This window comes from Panicum virgatum, chromosome 3K, assembly GCF_016808335.1.
Source record: "Panicum virgatum strain AP13 chromosome 3K, P.virgatum_v5, whole genome shotgun sequence".
Taxonomy (NCBI): Eukaryota; Viridiplantae; Streptophyta; class Magnoliopsida; order Poales; family Poaceae; genus Panicum; species Panicum virgatum.
In genome coordinates this window covers 9,777,779-9,800,916 of record NC_053138.1, presented here as the reverse complement: position 1 = coordinate 9,800,916, position 23,138 = coordinate 9,777,779, and the positions used below count along the sequence as shown (strand labels likewise).

Genomic DNA, 23,138 nt, shown 5'->3' with positions numbered 1-23,138 from the left:
TTTGGAAAAACATGGGTCAAAATGCAAAAAATTGGATCGCGATTTATAGTCGCGATCCAAACGAGAGGGCAAATTGTGGACTCCAGGGGGGGAAATCGTATAAAACCGGATCACGATCAATAGTTTTCTCTTGTTCCATACCATCGCAGACAAAAAGACCCCTGAATTTCGAGAAAGGGAGGTAGATCACTTCACTTGCAGTAGGCAGGCGCTACACATTTTGCTTTTGGCCATGGGGATCAGATGGGCAGGTCTCCATGATGACCTCTCCCTAGCGTGTTTCTTTTCTTCATTTTAACAAGCGTCATATTTCAAGTGCGGCTAAATTATGTAACGCAAAGAGTAATTTGTGGCAGCATTTTCCATTTATTTTTAACCCTAATGCAAATGGTTTGTGCAACAATGCCTTGCTGCAACTCGGAAACGGTTCAGACCGGATCGAACCTCATGCACAGTTATTGTACAGTGATGAATAGGCAGTATTCCCAAGATATGGCATACAATTGCATGCTCACACATCATCCAAAGTTTTGCTTAAAGCATTCCAAACCACTAAGGTCTATGCTGAATCATCAAATCAAATTTGCAACAGCCTTGGGAGATCATTCTCTAATTTATAGTATAGATGCAAAAAGGAGTTGTACTTTGTTTCTCGGAAGCAACAAAGCGGAAATGAGAACAAAGGGCATGAAAGATGCAAAATTTGGCGCAAATAGGCATGGAAAGCACAGGCTTGGAACCCCGTGGACCTTACATCAGAACTCCAGCAGTATTATCAAGTGCCTTCTTTGCAATCTTGAATTTGTTAGCCAAGGCTTTCCCAGTGTCCTCAGCAATCACATGCTGCTTGATGAACAGCACAATGCCATCTCTCAATATCTCAAGCTCTGGAAGACCAGCAATACGGGTGAAGACATTCCACACCAGCGCATCATCTTTCTGTAGTAAGGTCTCAAAGAGCACCTGAAAATGGGCAATCCTCTCTGGAGTCATCTCCACTGGGTTTGCCAGGTTGACAATCTTCAGAGTTGCAAGGGAGAGGGTGAAGTTTGACAACATCTCTGCAACTAGTTTTGCAAGGTTCATGGATCGATTTGGCTCCATGTTGTCTAGCTCCTTAAAGTGATCCCAGATGCAGTACTGCAGTAGTACCAAAATAAACCAGAGAACACATAATCAGAAAAATAAAGCTCTATCACCACCTATGCGGAACGAAGGGTACAAGAACTAAATGTAATGGCTAGAGGGTTCTATCAAAATCCGTAATGTGGTATTCACATCAGTACCAATATCAAGTATTTGAAAAGCCCAAGTTAAGGTTCACCAAGGTCTAGGCCTGTCATAATAGAATGATGATTCATCCTGCTGCATAATGTCTCGCCTATATGATTATTTATTAAGGAAAAGAAAGCTCTAAAAGGTATTGAGGAAAATAAACCTACATTAGCTATTAAGAGAAGAGTAACTTCTGAGGAATTAACATAGGTAACAAACATGGCAAAAAACATAACAATATACCTGCAAGCTGAACTTGTGATTTTTCTCATGGCTGCATAGCTTGGAAGCAAGGACTGTGTAATACTTGTTGAACATCTTTTCATGCAGACAACAGTCAACAATGACCCTTATGATTTCTCGATCCTGCATATTCAACAGAGGAAAAGGCATAAATAAATAGTATTGCGGTATACATACAGAACAACTCATCTTCAAGAATATTGATGCATGCCTGCTTCCCAGAAAGGCCCAGCCTCAAGAGCTTCTCGAAAGCGTCTACATAGTCTTCAGCACTCATTATAATACAAAAGATTGCTCTTCGTATGTCCGTGTTCATCCGCTGAGCTGCTGCAAGCTGAAGAAGCTTTTGCGTCTCTGCAACGTCCTTGCTTATAACAGCAGCAACATCTTCAATATTACCTGCTGTGGATGGAACATCCCCAGACAACCACCATTGCCCTTTCTTATCAGGGTCCAAAAGCCTCTTCCATGTTAGCCCTTGCAACAGGACATCTTCTGCCTTAAGCTGTCAGTGTGTAGAAAAGGAACGGCATTCTTAAATCACAATTCATAACTGCAGATGATGGGCAGGTTGTTCTGGTACAAACCTTTTGAAGCCACTTCTTTATTCGAGAGTGGTCTGAAAGATCTTTAGTCCTTTTCTTATTGTTCTTAATGTCACATATGGTATCGAGCATAAATTTCATCTGAGTGGTAAATTAAAACCAGTTAGTTAAATTAAAAACCTAACTGAAAAATAATGCTTATCGCTTATTAAATAGGTGCATTCAACAAGACAACTTACTCTTGTGCTGTATAATACATCTGTTTTTCGGTCTTCTCCAACGCCAGAGTGCAATTTCAACTGATTCACAGAGTTCTGAATACTAAGGACAAAGTCTTTCATAGCACCTGGATCATCACCCCGCAGCTTCATTCCACAGCCTGTCCATCCAGATGAAAACATTCAGAGACAGAAAAGGAGGGCATGGTACTCTATACATGAAATGTTATGATGGTTAAATGTGTCAGTTTTGTTACTAGTGAAAAATGATGTAATATCATACACTGTAGGATGGTCAATACTGTGGAGACATCCATCTCTGTCAAGCGCTTGCTCAGAACTGATAGAAGATCGTACACAAGATCACTGCAATATCACACAACGGGATGCACCAATGAATATTAGGAGAATTTATCTTGAAATGGTTTTATAGAAACATGGTACGCTGTTCCATTCAAACCACAGACCTTGAGATGACACCAAATATGCACAGAAAGCAGAAGAGTAAGGTTAGATTTCTCAAAGATATGCTATCTTCTTTTGAGTACTCATCCTGTCACAAGAGAAAAACAACACACACACAAAAGTTGATTCAAGAATCTTAAAGGTAAGCAGATATACAGATCGGGATCGCAACAGGGTTGTGTGTGTGCCGTGCGTGTTGGGAGGGCGGGGGGGGGGGGGGGGGGGGGTACCTCAAACGTCTTAGCAATGGATGCAAGGATCTTGGCACTGAAGTCGATACCAACCAAACATGCCATGCCTGCAACAAAGGCTGCAAAAACAGCAGCATATCTGCTCAAATGGCAAAAGTGTTAGTTCTGTACTATTAAAATATATCAAATTTCAACAGGATGCTTAGAACAGTAAAATGGGTTCGTTGAACAAGATATTCATGCTTAATCAGTCTAAAGAAAAGATATATCTAATTAGTAAGAAAGATCCTTAACTGGTCATTGCCACGAGGTCCCCGGGAACAACTAGCCAAAACTTCATCACCAATTATCTGACAACCAACACTTCGTGGAATGGACTGTTGAAAGATAAAACAATAAAACCGCGAAAACAGGCCCCCTGATTAATCAATACCCAAAAAATACATATGAAAGACATATGATAATACACAATCAGAAGAATGGAGAGATTGATGAGTCAAAGGACTATACTCGAAAAAGCGTGGCAATTTCCTGAGTAATAGACTCCACATTTGACTCTGATAGTCTGTTCAGAAGTCCTGATGCACAGCACTCATTAGGTCATACAAGGGAATACGATTGCAAAACAAAATAAATGGATAAGTAATGTGGCATGTCAAGCAAATAAAAGATGGAACTTAGGCTCAAACCTCTTACTCTCCGACGCATCTGAGCAATCTCTTCTGATTCTGAATTGGAAGAAGCACGCAAACTTGGAGGTACATACTTCCCTTTTGATTCTGTGGACAGTTCAACCACATTAGCCTCTCCATCCTCAGATTCCAGAACCACCCCATCCATGTCAGCACCCCCGTCGTCTGGTTCTTCAACCTCCATATCATCCTTCTTCAGCTTCTTCTTCCTCTTCTTCTTCTTTTTCCCATTGTTCTCTTCACCTCTGTTATCCAGTTCCTCTGTCTCCATGTCATCCTTCTTCACCACCTTCTTCTTATTCTTCTTCTTCTTTTTCTGATCATTCTCTTCATCCCCGACACCCAGTTCCTCCATCTCCATGTCATCCTCTGTGACCTTCTTTTTCTTTTTACCTTTTGTCCTGTCATACGCTTCTGTTTCATCATCCGACCCAAAGTCTCCACCAAACCCAAGGTCCGCAAAAAGTTCATCCATACCATCATCCGGACCTCCCAACTTCCCTTTCTTCACTTTGAGCTTTTTCGCAAGCCTCCTCTCCATCTCCAGATCCTCCTCCATGCTCACAGCTCCACCCATCTCCATCTCAAGATATTCCTGAAAGTTCGACTTGGGCTTGTGTTTACCCTCTAATTCCCTCTTTCTCTTCTTCTTCACAGTAGCAGGTTCTTTCTTAATTTTCTTCCCCTCTTCTGGATTAGGCTCTACTGCTGGCATTGCCAGTTTCTTCTTTTTGCCACCCTAACTCAATAAATGGTTAATAAAATATGTGCATTTGAATTAAGATAGTAAATAAGGCAAAACAAGTCACTTCAGTCTCTCTTCTCTGAAACTTGGTAAGCTCACCTGGTGCTGAACCCAAGAGAGAAACCGCAGCTTCTGCTTCTCTGATCTCGCCTCTTTCCTCCTCTGTTTCCGAGACTTCTGCTCAGATTTTCCTGGAATGGGCACCAAGGGAAAATGAACAATCAATCCATGAACAACATTACAATGACAAAATTCATCACAAAGCATGCTTGAATGCACAGAAAATAGGAACAGCCCTATCTGAGATTCAGATAAAAACCTTACCTGTCATGACTACTCCAGGTGCTCCTGTCGAGTATTCAATTGAGGCTGCAAAATGGGCCGATACGAGATTAATATTCCCTATCAGATTAAGTAAAGGAGAGGAAGGCATCGTTCAGAGGGGAGGGGAGGGAGAAGAAGGCATCAAATGATCAAAAGTATAGAGCTATCCCTCAAAAAAAAATCAAAAGTATAGAGCTATCCCTCAAAAAATGATCAAAAGTATAGAGCTATCCCCGAATCGCACAAAGCAAGCAGCAATCGTAATCATCAAGGAGTACGAGCAGCAGCCGTGCCAGCGAGAACCGCGCGGTGCAGACGCTCAATAGGGTCGCCGGACGGCCGGGAGCCCGCACGGGCGCGCAAGACGGCCCCTGGACTGGACGGAACTATGCCAGCGTTCGGGGCTGGGGCGCTAGGGGCTGTGGCGGGGCAGGGCGGGGCACAATGGCGGCTTCGCGAGGCCTGGGGAAGGGGTTCTAGCTCCCAGTCTCAGCAGCAGAGGTACAAGGCCCTAGGGTTTCGATTTGGCGGCCGGTGTGACGGATTCACGGTGGGGGTGAGAGATGAGAGGCGTGGCGAGAGACGAGGGAGAAAAGCCGGCGGTTGCCGTGGCGGCGGAGGGGGTGTACTGACCTGCCGGGAGCTGTCTCTCCGACTCTCCGCCGCCGTCACCTCCTAGGCACGTGCTCGCCGACGCCCCGCTTCCGACCCGGTGACGCGGCGCGGCAGCGGCGGCGTGTTCGGTTCCTTGCCTCGGTGGTTCGGCAGCCAAGCGCAGCCGCCGCCCTTGCACGACAGCACGAGGTAACGAGCGCCGCGCGCCAGGGGTCCGATTAGGAGCCACGCGCGTTACTGCGATCCAATCGATCGCAGAAGTGCGGCCACCCCCCGCTGCCCGACGCCCCACCTCCCCGAGTTAGTTTTTAGGGGCCGAATCTTTCGTGGGCTTCGTGGACTTCGCAAACACGATGGTTCAACCGAAAATGGTTTCCATCACTTTCTGTTCGTTTGTCTTTGTTCCGTTCGTCTTTTTTTTTTCTTCTATCGCTTCCCATCAGTTTTTTTTCCATTGGCATCATTCGTGTAAAATAAAAATAGCAAAATGAACACCATTTATTTATTTTACTAGTGGTCTTCAGGATTCGAATTTAAATCATAATTTGTAGGGGTTAGGGTTTAGAACAAATTATGCATAGTAATGATGTAGAACATAATTTCTTTGGAACAAGTTACAAGAATTGTTCCAGGGGAACACATATGCTTTGGAACAAAATTGTTTCAAAAAAAATTATGATTTAAATTCAAATTAATCATGTTGATTTGGAACAAAAATAAATAAATCACAGGGAACAAATTTCAACAAAAAAACTCCTTTTAAACAAAATGCTACATATGCTTAGGAACAAAATTGATTCAGAACAAATTATGATTTAATTCAAATTAATCATGTTGACTTGGAACAAAAATATGAGAATTGTTCCAATGGAACATTGTTCATTAGAACAAAAATAAATCACAGGGAACAAATTTCAACAAAAAATCCTTTTAAACAGAATGCTAAAATTGTTCCAATGAAACATATTGTTGATTTAGAACAAATTATGCGTAGTAATGATGTAGAACATAATTTCCTTGGGACAAGTTACAAGAATTGTTCCAGTGGAACACATATGCTTAGGAACAAAATTGATTCAAAATAAATTATGATTTAAATTCAAATTAGTTATGTTGATTTGGAACAAAAATATGAGAATCGTTCCAATGGAACACATTTTCATTTAGAAAAAAAAGATCACAGGGAACAAATTTCAATCTACTCAAATTGAACATAATTTATACCGAACAAATTAATTGATTTGTTCCAACAAATGATTTGATTTAGAACAAATGACTTAAATTCAAATTAATCGTGTTAAACTTAAAAATCATCTAGAAAAAATTAATCATGTAAAACATAACTGCTTTGGGACAAATTATTTCATTTGTTCCTGTAGAACAAAATTTTCAAATTTAAAAAGTTGCAAGATCCTTCGTACATGTCGGGATAGACAATTCAGAACTATACAAGTGAATCACTGTGCAAATACATGCATGCTTCTTGTTGGTTCACTGTACAGAGTTCATTATGCCGTCTAAGGCAGCAATAACATTTGAGGTTAGAACAAAGGGACAGAGGAGCGATCCAATGAACCTGCTAACATAATACTGAACTGGATCGGGATTAATGTAAAGAGTTAACTGAAGAATGCATTGCGATAACATCACTCCTGGTTGACATGCACAGTAACGGGCAATGCAAGGTAGTGCCAGTTTTGTGGGGATAAACTATGTTGTCCAACAGTTAGCTTGCTCAATGCATGAACCCACCACTTGCAGTTAAACAAAATAAGATGAATAAGGTCCCATGGAAGCTGAAATAAGTTCTGAACAAATTTCAGGGAAGAACACTGTGCCTATTGCAGAAGAAAGCTGCAGCTAACATAGAACTTATAGCAAGCAATGGCAAACAACTAGGGAAATAGTGACCAGAACCATGAGAATCATCCTTCAAAAGACTGAATGTAAGATTGATACTTCCTAACTGATCCACAAATTTGTTTCAATGTATGATCAGCCCAATCAAAAACTTGGATAGTATAAGGATTCATGAGAAAATTCAGTAATATATAAAAAAATCAATGAAACGGCAATATGTCAATACGATTTGGTAATAGCATATAGGGCAAAAAAGAAACAGCAATGAATTTAAGAAATTACTATGCTACAATAGAGTAGTGTGGTCTCAGGCTTTGAGCCAGCATCTCTAGAGATTCAGTAATGTAGAGAGAAAAATCAATATAACACATCGATTCCAAGAAACACAAAACACATACATGGTAATGATTTCTGTTTAATTCTATATAAAACTGAAAACTCTAGGCACTTAATTTTCCACCCCTAACTGACATGAATTTTGAAACCAAACATCATGCTTCATCAGCTAAAGAACAGATGCCCCATGCCTCCCCGCTCATTACAACAGCGCGGATGGGATGCAAACCTAAGTTTGCTCAGATCCAGTTAACGAAATTTCAATCGTATATACACCAAATCCACTAGCATACTAGTACCCTAAAAATCATGCCACCGACAAAATGAGGACCCTAACAAAACATTATTAATTACTTAGCGCATGGGGAGCCTGTAACTTGGAGACGAAGACGAACCCTACATAACAAAACGACCACCAGAGAACTGAGAAAAAAAAAGAGGGGAGAGAAGACGAACCCTATAGAAGAAACCCTAGACAGGGACGAGATGGAATGGAAGCATAAAACAACGACGGGGGGCTTGAGCAGAAAAGCAACCTCCAGGTGACACCGTAGAAACCAAGAACACCGGCAGCGCCGGAAGGGGGAAGGAAATGAGCTCGCGAGAACAGAACAGGGGCAGAGAAGACACTTGGGCTGAAACGTTGAGCCGACAGAAAAACAAAAGAATTGAGTGGGCCGCGGCGAGAAAAATGCTTCAGCGATGGATCGGATGCCAGTAACTTGCGCGACCCTTAACATTGCTGGCGCGCCGGAGGGAGGAGCTCATTGAAGGCACAGGGGGAGATGGGCTAACGAACTGGGCTACTGGGCTTTTTGATCTGAATTGTGGGATAACAACAGCGAGCGGACCAAGGATGCGGGCTGGAATTGACTTTGGGCCTCACGTAAGGACGGCTTGGCCCGTGATATTCCAATTTTACATATAGTTCTAGATATATCACCAAGGTGTTGGGCTTTCAGTGATATACAAGCCACTTGCAGTGACTTTCAGTTTTAAAGATTTACTGACTTAATTTTTGAAGATGCTCATATGATAGAATTTATGTTCGTGTATTTATAAGGGTGAGTGTGCATACGTTATAAGTATATGAGTTGTATTGTGTGATTTTTAAAAAATTAACACCACAAAGCCCCTCAAGGTCATCAGGCCACTTTATTTTTTTTCTTTTTGCACCAAGGAGGAAAGGGGTTTCTTTTGAAAAAAAACATCACTCAAAGTTTGAAATATGTCCTTTTTCTCAGCAAAATGTTATGGTGATTTTTTTTTGTTGCTAAATGTAACGCATTTCAAAAAAGTTTGTGTAATAAGTGGTACACTGGTACTAGAATGCATAATTGGTACACTGTGTTTGTGCCTCGATATAGATTATTACAAAAGAATAATTAGCTAAAAATACAAACCCGTGTTGAGTTATAGACAATAAACTGCTATAGGAAATGTGAAGAGCTAGGCAAGATACCTTAGCCTTTTTAAAAAAATTCGCGTTTTCGTCTTACTAAATAAAAGTTGCACATGGACTGCAATATCAAGTTCTAAGTCAATAACTTGACGCGGGTTTGTATTTTTGGCTAATTATTCTTTTGTAATAATCCATAATATCGAGGCAGAAACACAGTGTAGCACTTGGGAAGAGGATAGCATGGACTCGTTTCTTTATTAAAATTAGCCTTTTGCGCATATCCGCTATATACTAGTTCTTCACCTCACACACGCCCCGCGCTCCCGGTTAAGCACAGCTATTGTAAGAAATATCTGTATTTAATGCTGAGGTGCACTATTTTGTTCTATCATTAAAAAAAAGGACCCCGTGACCGTGACATGAGTACTTGCCAAACCTCATCATATATTCCTTTGGAATGGAATTCCACTAATTTTTTATTTTCTTTATTGAATCCAAACGGTAAGCTCTGGCTACTAAATCATGCCATTCAAAATGGCATAATATAATATCCGAATTCCAATCAGAACCCAACGGAACTACGGATACATGGAAAACCTGACGGCCTGATTTGCTTCCAAGACGGTCCCGCGAACCCGGCCGAGCCGGCCGGTTTCTTCCCTGGGAAACTCGAACCGGCGACCGGAATGGCCGCTCCAGGGTTTGGGTTTTTCTTTTTCCCTTTCCGTTCCTATCCCCCGCGCGCTCCCCCCCAACTCCCTCCCTCTTTGACTTCAAAAAAAAAAAAACTCCCTCCCTCTTTTCCCGCCGCCACGATCCGCCCCGCGCGCCGCATCGCCGCCGGCGAACTCGCGGACAGGAAATCAGGCGTTTCCCCCACCGGCGAACTCGCGGACAGGAAATCAGGCATTTCCCCCCACTGGCGTCCCCTCCCGAGAGGCGCCTCCCCCATCTTCCTCTTCCTCTTCCCCGCTCTGTACTGTTTCCGGACGGATTGTTCTAGGAGGCGATTTCCCTTTTCTCGGATTTGTGCGCGGAGTGGTGGTGCCGTACGGCTCCGACCCAATCTGGTCAGTTGGATTGGGTTCCTCTCCCTCGGGGGCCAAGATAATCTTGCCGAGGTGACGGCGCTGTTCATCGTCCGAATATTGTGGGGATCCGGTTGAATCCGCACCCCCAATACTTGGTCCGCTCCTGCCACCTGCTATGATGGGCGGCAAGGCCGGTAATGGCGGCGGCGGGGACACCGAAGTCCTGGACGGCGGGAGGCCTCCGTTAGGTGAGCGCGACTTGTTTGATCATTGCTTCTGTTTGTTCCAAAAATTGGCGCCAAGGTGCTGATTTGCTTACTGGATGTACTGCCTTGTGGTTAGGTTCTCCGACGAGTGACAGCGATGCGACACAGAGCGGGGAAGATAATGGTGCTCTATATGACGAAACGCAGTCTGAGACCCAGCTAGAGGATGGGTTGGAGGAGGAGGAGGACAAAGATGATGTGGCTGGCGATTGGGCCGACACGCAGTTGGTGGAGAGTGGCGAGGAGGATGGCAGTGATGACAGTGACCAAGTGAAGATGCAGCTGGAGGTGGAGTTGGAAAATGGGGAAGAGGGCGATGATGACAGTGGTGCGGAGGATAATGCCCACAATTGCAATAGGACCCAGTTGGATGAAGAATGTGAGGTTGATGAAGTGAACAATGGTGTTGGTAGCATGGTTGAGACCCAGTTGGTTGAGGATTCTGAGGACGAGGAGGATGGAGTAAATGGCAGTGATCAACTGGGTGTCAATGAGTGGGGCAAGACCCAGTTGGTTGAATACTCTGATGAAGAGATAGGTGATGATGAGTTGAATGACAGAACTCAAGTACTGAGTGACAATGAGAGCTTGTCTGGTGATGAGAGGGACGTGAAATCAGGAATGGATAAAAGGGATGTGGATTTAGGAATGGGAAGAAGTATTGAGGGGTTGAATGGAGAGGTTGAAAAGCTTGGTGGCAACACAAATTTAGTAGAATCTGATGCTTCAACAGATGAGGAGGGCGACACAGGTTCAGGTTAGTTACCAGCTACTCAGTACGCTACTATTCCTATCTATGTCACACAACTTAACAATGTATCTGTTTTAAGCGTAACAGTTCACACTTCACAGAGATAATTCTATGAAATTTAGTGCGGTGCTTACTGAAAGCACCCTGTAGTTTTTATCAGTTTTCCACACCCTGTAGTTTTTACCAGTTTCCCACTGAGACGTGTAAATAAAGTATCATGTGGTCCAGCAGTCTATAGACCATCTGTCCCTTATTTTAAAATCAGAACTTGTCTATCATAGTTTTATCAGATAATAGAATTGTGCTTAGTTGGACACTGGACAATAACAATATGTAGTCCCTTATGGCTTTAGAGGTAGAGGTGCTTTTGTTGAGATTGTTATTACATTTTGGCTACTTCTCTCTGTTTACCCTGATGGTGATTAAACTTTACGTATTCACCGTGGGGGCAATTTTAGTTACTAATTCTTTATTTGTTTTACTCAATGGCACGTAATGGGAAATAATATTCTGAAATGGTAAAAATTTTCTGTATCAACAGTTTTAACATCATGAAGAATTGCACATGATTCTTATTTTATAACTACCCTTGTTTCTATAAAAAAGCTTTGTTCCCTAGACTTAATCTGACTTTTTATTGTTAACTTAAATTCTTTTTCTTATGTCATCATATGTGCACCATCTAGGTCACATTCGGATGAAATTGCCTTCCATTCGCGTTGCGTCTGTACGAACATGCGGAGTTTCTGGAGCTCGGGACACAATGTCTGTGAATGTTATGCACCAAGGGAAACAAAATGCATCATCAACTGCAATACAGCCCCTCCCGAAAATTGTAGATGAATCTATTTCTTGTAGCGCCTCCTTTGGTGGGGGTTATATACAGAACCATGATAAAGACGAAACTAAAAGCAGAGATAAGTGCTCAACAGCGAAAAAGCTTTTTGCTGACATGACAGCTGAAGACGGTGAAAGCAACAGCAGATGTTTTGCTGGATTAAGCTATATTGGATCACAGGAGCCTGGTGATCTGTCCCAGGCAAATGCTTTTGATGTTGTGGATAGGTTGATTTCAATTAATGGTGGATTATCATCTCAAGAAACAACCCCAATTAAACTGGAAGTAGCAAAGCCACGTGTAAGTAAGAGAGGGACTTTATTGTTGGCTGAGAAGGTTGACCTTGGTAGAAGTTCCAATGGGAAGGCAGAAATATTTGAGTGGGTGGATAGCCGTGAAGATGCCGGTGGAGGTGATTTTTTCAGTAAAAACAAAGACATATTATTGCAGAGACCAGTTGGTAGAGGAAAACAAAAGAGTCATTCTACCAGGGCAAAGAATTCCTCCACAAAAAAATCATGGGGAGAAAATAAAATAGGTGAATCGAATAACAAAATAAGTTCCAAACTACCTGGGAAGTTTGGAAATCTTCCTTTGTCAGATTCAAGACTACTCAAAAGTGACGTGGAGAGCAAACGGGCTTCTGGAAACAGGAGTAAGAAAAACCTTTTCAAGGACCTTGATGATCTATCAAATGCCAAATCTTTGGAAGAACAGGAAAAGGATAATGTAGCTGTGCCTGATGTTGGTCCAGATACTCAAATGGCTGTTGAAGCTATGGAAGCACTGGTACAATGTTCACCTGCTAAAGGCCAACCACTGTTTGATAGAGATACAAGAGCTGAGAAGTCTAGAATATCTAAAAGGCACTCAAAGAATGGTTGTCCTCAAAAGAGAAGTAGCAGCATCCAGGAAGGTGTCACAACACGGTCCAAAAGAAGAAAAGAAACTGAGCTCGACACCAAGCCTCAGAAAGAAAAGATGCAAGAAAATTCAGAACGTATAGTGAAAACGGAACATAAGCAGACAAAGCCTATACCCAGGAAGAGCAAAGTTTCAAAAAAAATTATTAATGAAAACCAGTACCATGGTACACCTGTTGCTCACCGCACTAGACATTGTGGTAGGAATGACCCTTCTGAATTTACCGAGTTATGTTCTAATAAGCACTTGAGGGGAGGCAAGAAACTGACAGGTGACAGCTCCACTGTTGGGGAAGTGCAATTTAACCATATTGCCAATAATCCCGAGAAACCGTTGATTAGCGAGAGAACAACTGAATGTGGTTCGAATCATTTTGAAAAAGAAAGGACAAAGCATACTTGTGCAAATGAAGATCAGGAGCTTCAACAATCTAGTAGGGATGGAAGCACACAACGTACCAGTGTAAATAATGTTCAGAACCTTGTAGCACGCCAAGTTGAGCCAACAATTGATGTTGCATGCAGAGATCCCCCATCACATCCCAAACAGCGAAGAACACCTACAACAATGGTCCAGCCAAAGTCTAGAACTGCCGCAAATCATGAAACACCCCCAGAAGTGGCAAGACCATCCAAGAAAAGGCGGATTTTTGTAAGAAGCGTTTCTGATCTACTAAAATATGCAAAGAGGGAACCTTCCAATGGAAGATCAGCTTCTATGCTGTCCAGTATTATAGAGAAGTCATTAGCTGCTTCTCCTACACTTAATTCTTCTATAAGAAATGATGGCAAAACTTCTGATCTCAGTAGCTCAGCACAGAGACTGAAGGAGTCCTCACATGTTGATGATACAAGCAAAACACCAAAAAGCAATGCTCAAGTTCAAAATAGTGTCATGAATACGCCTACAAAAGTGGTTAAGGAACTGTCACCCACTTTCAGTCCTGCAAACCCATCAAAAGGCTCAAATGGAAGCTTGTCAAAGTCTTCTGTTGCAAGAGAATTGCTAAAGCTAAACCATCAGAGAAAAGATTCCAGAAGAAGGAAGGATATAGCCACTGTCAGTATTTTATTCAGCCATCATTTGGATGATGATGTGATCAAGCGTCAGAAGAAGGTAGACAATATTTCTATTTACATTCTGGTAGTAATCACTTTGAATGAGGTATATTCATGACGATCTATGTTGTAGATCTTGGCACGGTTGGGAGTTTGTGAAGCGTTTTCCATGGCAGATGCAACACACTTTGTGGCAGATAGCTTTTTCCGCACAAGGAATATGCTAGAAGCAATAACTCTTGGCAAGCCTGTAGTTACATCAATGTGGCTCGAAAATTGTGGACAAACAAGCTGTTTTATTGATGAGAGGAAGTATATTCTGAGGGATGCCAGAAAAGAAAAGGAGTTAGGTTTCAGTATGCCTATATCACTGGCCTCAGCTTGCAAGCATCCTCTTCTGCTGGTATAGCTGATTTTGTAATCCTATTTCATCTCTGCCTGTCCTAGATAAAAAAAATTGTTTTTTAACTGAAAAATCATTTGTGCAGGGAAAAAGAGTCTTTGTAACACCGAATGTGAAACCAAGTCAAGCAGTGGTGACTAGCTTGGTTAAAGCATCATCAGGACAGGTTAACTATATTTTATTTCCCAAACTATTTTTTGTGTGTGCTTAAATTACATGTTGCTGGATTATTTATAAGCTAGGATATAGAATATTCATATTTTGTAGGCAATAGTAGGGGGGTGGGGGGTTACTGGTTAATACGTCAAGGATAATGATTTGGGTTATTTTATAAATATATATAAATATTCTTTATTAGGAAAACAATACTTGCTGTGGAATATTTTTACAGTGCCATTGCTGTAATTTGTATCAGCAGTACCATTTTGAAGTAAACTAAACTAGGATAACCCTGGTTATCAAGTTAAGTCTTTATTTAATCCTTTATATATGGAAATATGTTTTCATGTATTGCATTTGCATGTTTGTTCTTATTGCTCTAAAGTTCAAAATGTTCTAGATATGCATCCTGGCCTCATGAACTTCTTTAGCATTTTTAACATGATAGTTCACTTTAGTAACTAGTTTCTTGTGATGGTGCAGCCTTCTGCTTAAAGTACAGTTTTGGTGCCCCATAATTTTTTACCCTTTGTGAAAGATGTGAATAAACTAATTGAGTAGGGCACTTTCCAATATATTTATTACTAGTATTGACCAGGCAATTGCTATTGCACTCTCATTTGTGCATTGTTTGCAGTTTCCCTGAGTACTTGGAAAAGTCATTTTTTTAATTTTAATTAAAAATATAGAGGTTATATCCCTCTCTGTATTAGGCACTCTGATACAATAGGTCATGTCTTGCTGGATACATGAATAGTGAAACTGATCTATTGATTTTGTGTAACACATCAATCAACAAATCACTAATGACCCCAAAGCTTTACTTTCATATCATATATGTGGAATGTATAAAATAGTCTTTCTCTTAGAAAATTCTTTACAGCATATATTTCTTTTCCCCCCATTGTTTCATCTCTTAATTTTTTTTTCAGCGTTCTACTGTTTAAGTGTCTCCTTCATGACATAAGTGGAAATATGGAAAGAGTTATATATTGAAGTGCTTGATTTGGTTCAAATTTTGACTAATGACTTTTCCATACCTACCAAAAATGATTGTTTCCATGTTAATAAGAAGACGGCCAGTGTTGTAATCTTTACCTATTTTCTTAATGAAAAAAAAGACACGCAGCTCTCTTGCAATTGAAAAAAAACCCTTCTCATGTTTATACTTTGTAAAGGGACAAATTTTGCAATCCTCATACATGCATTTGAAGCTTGAACCGAGTTGGGATGTGAAAGCTTGTATTATGCCCTTAGCAGACCTATATGCTGTTCCCAAATGTGACATATAGATGGGATTTTGTCACAATGATCACTGTCCAGCGCAGCATGCATAACTTTTGTTTTTGTTTTACAGCCACTAGAGAGGGTAGGACGATCTATAATGAAGGAAAAGGAAGTACCTGATGACCTACTGGTTATCTCATGTGAAGAAGATTACGAAACTTGCACACCCTTGCTTGAGAAAGGTCAGAATCACTTACAGCATACTTTGCATACTATTTCCATCTGAGAATCTCGGCAGTCAGCTAACATACATGAGTATCCTAGGTGCAATCATTTTCAGCACGGAGCTTCTACTAAATGGTATAGTCATCCAGAAGCTGGAGTACGAAAGGTGAACAAACCTAAGCTTTTTAAAACCATTGAAACAGGCATTCTCTCCATTACTTTTCCTCCGTAGATTAACATTCTTACCTGATGATGTTTGCTCAGGCACCGCCTCTTCACGGACCGAGTCAAACAGACCCGCTCGTCGAGGTGGTTGAAAGATAAAGTCCAAGACCGGTTTGTACCTGTACCCAAGCGTCCCCGTAGCTAAGGAGAAGATGGGCGGCGCAGATGATTTTTTTCAGCTAAATTATGCTCCTGCTTCCCCAGCCTCTTCGTCTCAAGACCAGTGTAAATGTATGTTATAAACTATGTTTGCTCATCCCCTAGCCTCTCCAGCTCTAAACCACTGTAAATGTACCACAAATGCATATGCCCATGCGCCGATCGCGTAATGCAGGCCTGGTGTTCTGTTTTGCTCGTCTGTAAATTTGTAATGTAGGTGTTCATATGTGTTGTAGCCTTTTTTTCCCCTGACGCTTCTGACAATCTGTTTATCTGACGATAAATTGGTTATGAAACTGTGTTAAAGGCCGAATTTGTTAGATGAAATAAACATATTTTCACATGCATTGAGTGGCGGGTTGGTGCCATGTCTAGACTGTTGGCTGAAGTCCCTTGCCGGCGACGAACGGTTTGCGCCATCTGTTGTGCATGTTCATTATGAAGATTTATAAAGCTGTATCTGCTTAATTTACCAGAGAACTGTTAATCTGGATGACTTGTCAATCTTACTCGTATATTTTGCAGATCTTGATCTAGGCCGTGTTTAGTTGCGCGTTGTAAAGTTTTTGAAAATGCATCTTTCTACATTTGAAGTACTAAACGTAGACTAATCACAAAAATAATTACAGAACTCGTCTGTAAATCGCGAGACGAATTTAATGAGCCTAATTATTCAGTCATTAGAGGTTATTTACTGTAGCATTACTGTAGCAATTTAGCATCTAGTTACGGCCTAATTAGGTTTATTAGATTCGTTTCGCCATTTACAGACAGCAGTCGCAATGCGTTTTTTATTTCGTCTAGATTTAAGTCTCCATGCAGATGCCGGAATTTTTTTTTGGAATTTTGATTTTTTAACTAAACACGGCCCTAGATGGAAAACAAGATGACTGGCAGGCTGACACTCGTAGGTAGTTTATGTAATACTAGTAATAAGAAAATGATGCTACTGTTGCACTGGTTTCTGTCCTAGATGAAGGGTTTCAGTTTCAGGGCTGTTCGTCAGAGTTAATTTATGGCAACTTTGGTTTTAATGACCCGTTTTGCTGCTGCCATGAGAACTCGTTGATGGCGGTTTCAGGGACAGTTGGTCAATGAAGCTTATTTTGGAATTCGGATGAACTGGTTCTTTTTCATAGTTTGCACCCTTTTTATCCTTGTGCTTTACGATCAATTAGTAGGCATGACTATAATTCGTTCTTTTCCCTGCCAATTGTGAACTACATTGTGAATCTGTAGATAAAATCTGTTTTTTCCCATTGTGTAGATATGTTTTTTTAGATTACACAGTACACCTTATGCTCACAACGCACGCACGTACACTCTCCCTGTAAACATTCTGTAAACACACATATGCAAATCCTACTCCTAGGAGCATATTCGAAAGATTGAGTTTCGCTATCGATGGGAATATCGTCTGTCACTAAAAGCATAACACGTTAAATTCTAAAATATTGGGATTCAAACCGATTTGAGCTTTTTTTTTTTGAGAGGAACGGATTTGAGCTTCTTGGAACCGGCTATAGACCCTGGGCCCAAATCTCTACTTGGGCCGTAAAAGTCAAGTCTCCGATGGCCTATAGGAGTGACGGCCCACTCAGTCCTAACCGTCCAAGCCTCGATCCGACGGCGGATGGTCGCTCGAAGTGAAGCGCAGCCTTTAAACCCTTCTTCCTTTTCGTGTACCCCCTCAGCAGCGCCACCACCGCCTCCTCCGCACCGTCGTCGCCATGGCTCTCCTCAAGAACTCTCTCCTGCTCCAGGGTCTCTCTCCTCCCCCTCGCATTTCCTTCGGGGATCTCTTCGTACCCGGTGTTCCAAGATCTCTGGGCTAACCTCTGGGTACTGGCGGTGCAGGGCGGCTGCGCCATGCGGCGGCGGCGTCGTTCGCTGCGCGGCGCGGCGCGGCGACGTCCACGGAGGAGTACCAGCGCCGGAACTACGCGGAGAACGCCTCCGAGTACAACACGGTCATGGGGTCCCTCGTTGCCCAGCGCAGGCAAGGAAATGTTGGCTTTCGGTTCTTGGCATTCCAGTTGCGCGCCAACTGTTCGACGCATTGCCGAGCATGGGCGTTTTTTCTTGAGATGATTTGGTCTAGATTATGCTATTGCGTTGACAGTGTACCGTGGATGTGACCATGCTTTGCTGATTCAACTGTTCACTGTAACCGTGGGTGTTGTTAATGTTGGATTGATGGCCATGTGAAAAATGTGCGCCCTATTCTGCAGCTGCAGACCTGTGTATTGTTTCATTCAGGGATATTCTCAATGTTGGCTCGGGAAACCTTCTTTTTTAGTGGCGTGGCCATCCTTGCACCATGTCAGTGAGCCTGGTCACCTATATACTGCCATGATACCCCTCTAAAGAAAAAGAAAAGGATCGCCACAGTTACCCCCAAATGGTTTAAGCACTATATGATTTCAGGTTCTAGTACACATGTTTGCACTATCAAGTTGGTTGAAAACAGGGGGGCACGCCTGTTAGCTTCTATATTTCTCGATTTTGTTGTGCAGATGCACTATTTTGATATCATAGATCTCCATGCCTGTTTGGACAGCCTCCTATATTTTGTACATGCCGATGAAAAATATGCAATTGCCTTATATCCCTGATATTTTTACAAGTATTTTCAGTTAGAATCTAAAGTAATCCTATTCAGTTCTTAGCTCTTCAGGCTTCAGGTTATTTAATAATTTGCATGCCTGCCATTTTCTTATAGTTGTTTTCAGATAGCTTTAAGCAAACTACTTTATGTACTATGGTTTTGTCATTTTTCTGTGTGCCAACGCCTACCTTGAATTTCTGTTTTGGTAGGATGATATCTTGCTAGAAACCTCTGTTTACTAAGCATGTATATTTCAAAGTGTAAAAATTGCACTCATTGTTTTTAGGCCCTATCTTCTGCGCGATGCTTATGATGACATGATGCTTGACTGCGTCCAACCTGTGCGGGACACATTCCACACACTCATAGTGGGTACCATGAAAGGCAGCAGACTACAAGATGCTCTCTACTTCCGTGATCAGATGAAAGAAATGGGCTTGCAGCCTGATGTTAGACCACTGATTTCTTTGAATTTATTCTATATCTCTCTGAAGTTCCTTTTTGCCTTTTTGGAGATCTTTGTCTGATGTTCTTCAGAAAAACAGGTTAACATTTACAACTTCTTGATCTCCACTTGTGGAAAATGCAAGAACCCAGATGCAGCAATCATGGTTGGTTATTTTCTGTGTACCTGAATGCTGAGTTTATTCATCATGGTACCTTATACTTGGACTGCCTGTCTTTTGTTCTCTATGCTCATGTATGCTCCTGTTTTTCTACATGTAACAAAGCTTTTAGAAGAAATGAAGGCACATGGCGTTAAGTTGAAAGGAGAAACCTACATTTGTCTGTTGAATGCACTTGCAGCAACAGGGCGAACTGATCAAGTGTAAGGCACCCTACTTTACAGTATTTATTTGCTCAAACTGTTGGAAATTGGAATGCTGCAATAGTTGACTATGAAATATGGTATCACTTGTTCCATTTGTGGCTGTTGACCGCACTTAGCACAATGACTTGAAGTATATTACCAAATCAAATACAAACTAGCAAAACATATTAATCAAGGCATAGCAGACATGAGTTATGCTTATTCTTTGTGTTTTGTTTTGTAAAGCTTCATCCAAACTGCTAACTGCTATAGCCTATAGGTGAATATACTTGGAGTTGCAAAAAATATTATAGCATCATACAGTTAGCTATCAGTTGAGAATATAAGATATGTAAGTACTGGTTTCACAGATTTGAAGGCTTACGGTAATGAAACTTGCTGGTACTTTCATGCTGATACATCCAGGTTGGAGTCTTTAGACTCTAGGGTGCATAGTTGCCTGGTTAGATTATTAGTTGTATTATTCTGAAGATGTTTTCAGAAGACATTTATTCTATCAGTGCCTAGGTTATCTCTTTAGCATGCGGCATCCCGTCCCCCGTGAAGATGTAGGCTTCATATCATTTTGCATTAATGAGAGAAAAAAAGGTTTTAGAATACAAGCCCTACCCAACCACATGCGCCATTAGCTGTACAGACATACTACTAAAAGATAGAAAGCATGTGAGCAGTTTTGCTTAAGAGATTACATTGCGATTAATAAGAGCAGTTTTCTTTTGGAAAAATTTACCATCAGCTGTCTACTCCTTCCAATTTACATGTTTACTTGCTTACGTGAGAAACCAATAACAATAATTTGTTTTGATAGTTATGCAATAGTTAGTGATATGAGTGCTGCTGGTCTTGGATTAAACAAGTACTGTTATGCTGGACTGATAACTGCATTCAAAAACAAGACACCAACCACCGAGGAGACTATGGCAAAGGTACATCATACTTGACACATGTAAGCTTGTATTTAACCTAATCTTAGTGTGCTGTAACTTAGTTCTCTTTCAAGCAGATTCTTGACTTTGTCGAGCAGTCAAAAGGTTGGAAATATGTTGAAAGAGTATCAAAGGACAATGCTGAGAATGTAATGATGAATGTTTCAGAGGAGGAGCTGTACAATCTACCAACAGCAGAATATGTAAATAGACGAGGAGGATTTGTCCTTAAGCAGTTCACAGTTTATCATGTTGCAATCCATGCTTGTGCCGAACTGCGGAGCAAAGAGGTATGCTATTTTGCCTTCGCATTACCATTTGTTTTACTACACGTTGGCCATGCCTAATTGGCATGATCATAACTTTGTTACCTTTTCTACACCTAGTATGTCTTCGGAGTCACCAAGGTAGTGAGGTCAGCTTCTCTGAAATTTTATTTACTTGAAAATCTTGCAGACGCTTGAAGCACTTCTTGAAATGTTCAATAAAGATAATAGAGATGGATCTACTTATGATGCCTTTATAGTGATGCAAGCTATGAGGTAGTATTCTATATTGTATTCTAGATTTTACTGTTTTCTTGAAGCATGCTGAACAGTATTATCTGATGATATGTGTATTGAATGGTTGTTAGGAACTTTACTGGTATACATATGCTCAGTTTATAAATATGTACAAGTGAGGTCTTATTATTGTAAATAATAATTACAACCATTATACTGCAAGTGACTATTGTTTGTCATGCTAATCCTGGTTCTATAACTTCCTATTATCATGCTTTCTCACTTGTGATTCTATTTGTTAATTTTGCGTGCCTAAATTGAAAAAGGTGTTATCTGCGTTGTGGAGATATTGATTCTGCTATTAAGATGTTTGAAGAATATACCAGTTCAAGATTCCCAGCTGCAGAGTTGTATGCGGTGAGTTACACTAAGTGATAACAAATCTGTTCATTAAGAAATTTGAAAAACTTAGCCAGGCTTGTCATCTATCAATTTATGAAAATTTGTGAAGTTATTTATAGAAGCCAGATGCACAAAACTGGATATCTTTTCTCTCTGAATAGTATATTTGTATGATAGAGCTGATTAACTACTTGGAGTTATAACAAAATAACCACTTCTGTCAGTTTGAAGTCTGTCAATCTTATTTCGCATTATGTGTTCCTGCATGTGATTGTTTGAACTCTAATACTCTATGCATCAATGGCATGCAGACACTTGCTGAGGGAGCTATGATTGGGCACACTCCAAGAGGAATGCAAGTTGCTCAAGAAACCCTAGTAATTTTCTGTTCTTTTGGAATCTCAGTTTCATTCTATAGTTTGGCTGGCTTCAAGATATTGAAATTTTACATGAATGATATTTTTCAGGAGAAAATGGTTTCAAGAAATTTCTTCTTGAATCCGAGGATGGGAAGTGATCTCCTAATCGCAGCTGCCGGTGAAAAGGTAATCACAACCAACCACTGCCCTTCGAGTACCAAACATGAATACATGAATTATTTGAATACTAGTGTCACCGTTTTGAAATGAGTGCAAACCAGAAATTGCTTGACAGAAATAGTCAAGTGACTGAAGTTAAATCTTATAAATATATTCAGACTGGTGGATATACAACAGCGAATTATGTCTGGGATTACCTGCAAAGCCGTAATATCACTCCATCACTTCCTGCTGTTGAAGCATACCACAAGGGTTTGAAGGTAAGCTTCAGCGTTTCGAACTTGTGGCTCAGTTGTCAGTACACCTTCACCTTGGATGCATCTATGTATCCTCTTACATTCCATGTATCCTCTTACTAAATTGTCTGCTATCTCTAGTAAGCATCACAGCACATTGGTGTTAAGTCTTGAGAATAAAAACTTGACTGGCATGCCTGGTTCATGATTCCAACTCTATTCGTGTTTTTCAAATTCAGGAACGAGAAATTCCTGCTGATGATCCACGACTTCTCAACGTTACCCGTGTTTTGGACAACCTGAATGTCCGATTTGGTCCAAGAAGAAACATTCAGTAACACAGAAACAATGCTCATGTCCTTGAGTCGATGCAAGAAGGAATTTGTCTTCACAAGACATGTGGATGCAAAGTAATGTTTACACTCCATAAAACCAAAGAACTCTATTAGGATCACTTAAAGAAAGACCGTGAACCATAAGGCATATGAAGGGAACAGCAGGTGGAAGCTGAATAACCAGAAATAGAAGTAGGTTATTTTCAGGATTTGTCAAGACATTTTTCACCTGCCAAGCCTAAACTCAAATTCTCAGAATTTTGATTTGAACTTCAATCTACCCATGTTGCCTACCGTTGTCTGAGGACCATTTATCAAAGTTTGTGATTCGGAGAGTTCATAGCGTGACAGATTGCTATGTTATTTTGATGGATGATTTATTAATAGGATCTACCCTAGATTCAAGATGGGAACGGGCCGGGTCGACCCATTGGGTAGTTGACCCGACCCATAAAAGCAAGGCCAATGGGCCATATGGGCCGGCCTCAAGTCTGATAAGAGTCCATAGAAGCCGGTGTCTACCGACCCAATGGGCCGGATGGGTCGACCCAAAACAACTCTATCATCCCACTTAATCCCT

At 41.2% G+C, this 23,138-nt stretch overlaps 3 protein-coding genes across 5 annotated transcripts; 2 read left to right on the top strand and 1 right to left on the bottom strand.

The window, feature by feature from the left end:
- Positions 1-458: 458 nt before the first annotated feature.
- On the bottom strand, positions 459-8,202 carry LOC120697419 (nucleolar MIF4G domain-containing protein 1-like). 3 transcript variants are annotated; one of them, XM_039980657.1, is made up of 14 exons: positions 8,046-8,202; positions 4,699-4,743; positions 4,474-4,565; positions 3,627-4,368; positions 3,448-3,515; positions 3,232-3,314; positions 2,977-3,076; positions 2,749-2,834; positions 2,565-2,647; positions 2,303-2,442; positions 2,106-2,204; positions 1,730-2,023; positions 1,519-1,641; positions 459-1,140 (listed from the first exon to the last, which is right to left on the bottom strand). In XM_039980657.1, the coding sequence occupies exons 2-14, from the start codon at positions 4,703-4,705 to the stop codon at positions 751-753; spliced, it is 2,307 nt and encodes a 768-aa protein (XP_039836591.1). In that variant the 5' UTR covers positions 4,706-4,743; positions 8,046-8,202; the 3' UTR covers positions 459-750. The 3 variants fall into 3 exon arrangements, with proteins under 3 accessions (XP_039836591.1, XP_039836589.1, XP_039836590.1); XM_039980655.1 differs by having other exon boundaries at positions 7,966-8,106; XM_039980656.1 differs by lacking the exon at positions 8,046-8,202 and adding an exon at positions 5,332-5,614.
- A 1,481-nt stretch (positions 8,203-9,683) lies between these two features.
- On the top strand, positions 9,684-16,518 carry LOC120697418. The gene is made up of 8 exons (XM_039980654.1): positions 9,684-10,190; positions 10,285-10,965; positions 11,646-13,837; positions 13,913-14,182; positions 14,268-14,348; positions 15,699-15,810; positions 15,893-15,959; positions 16,058-16,518. Exons 1-8 carry the CDS (start codon positions 10,118-10,120, stop codon positions 16,161-16,163), a joined length of 3,582 nt encoding a protein of 1,193 aa, XP_039836588.1. The 5' UTR covers positions 9,684-10,117; the 3' UTR covers positions 16,164-16,518.
- Positions 16,519-17,805: 1,287 nt separating this feature from the next.
- LOC120697417 (pentatricopeptide repeat-containing protein At4g35850, mitochondrial-like) lies at positions 17,806-22,900 on the top strand. The gene is made up of 13 exons (XM_039980653.1): positions 17,806-17,941; positions 18,035-18,176; positions 19,072-19,234; positions 19,331-19,396; positions 19,517-19,614; positions 20,426-20,543; positions 20,621-20,833; positions 21,000-21,085; positions 21,373-21,463; positions 21,760-21,825; positions 21,916-21,993; positions 22,146-22,247; positions 22,463-22,900. The coding sequence occupies exons 1-13, from the start codon at positions 17,908-17,910 to the stop codon at positions 22,559-22,561; spliced, it is 1,356 nt and encodes a 451-aa protein (XP_039836587.1). The 5' UTR covers positions 17,806-17,907; the 3' UTR covers positions 22,562-22,900.
- The last annotated feature ends 238 nt before the right edge of the window (positions 22,901-23,138 follow it).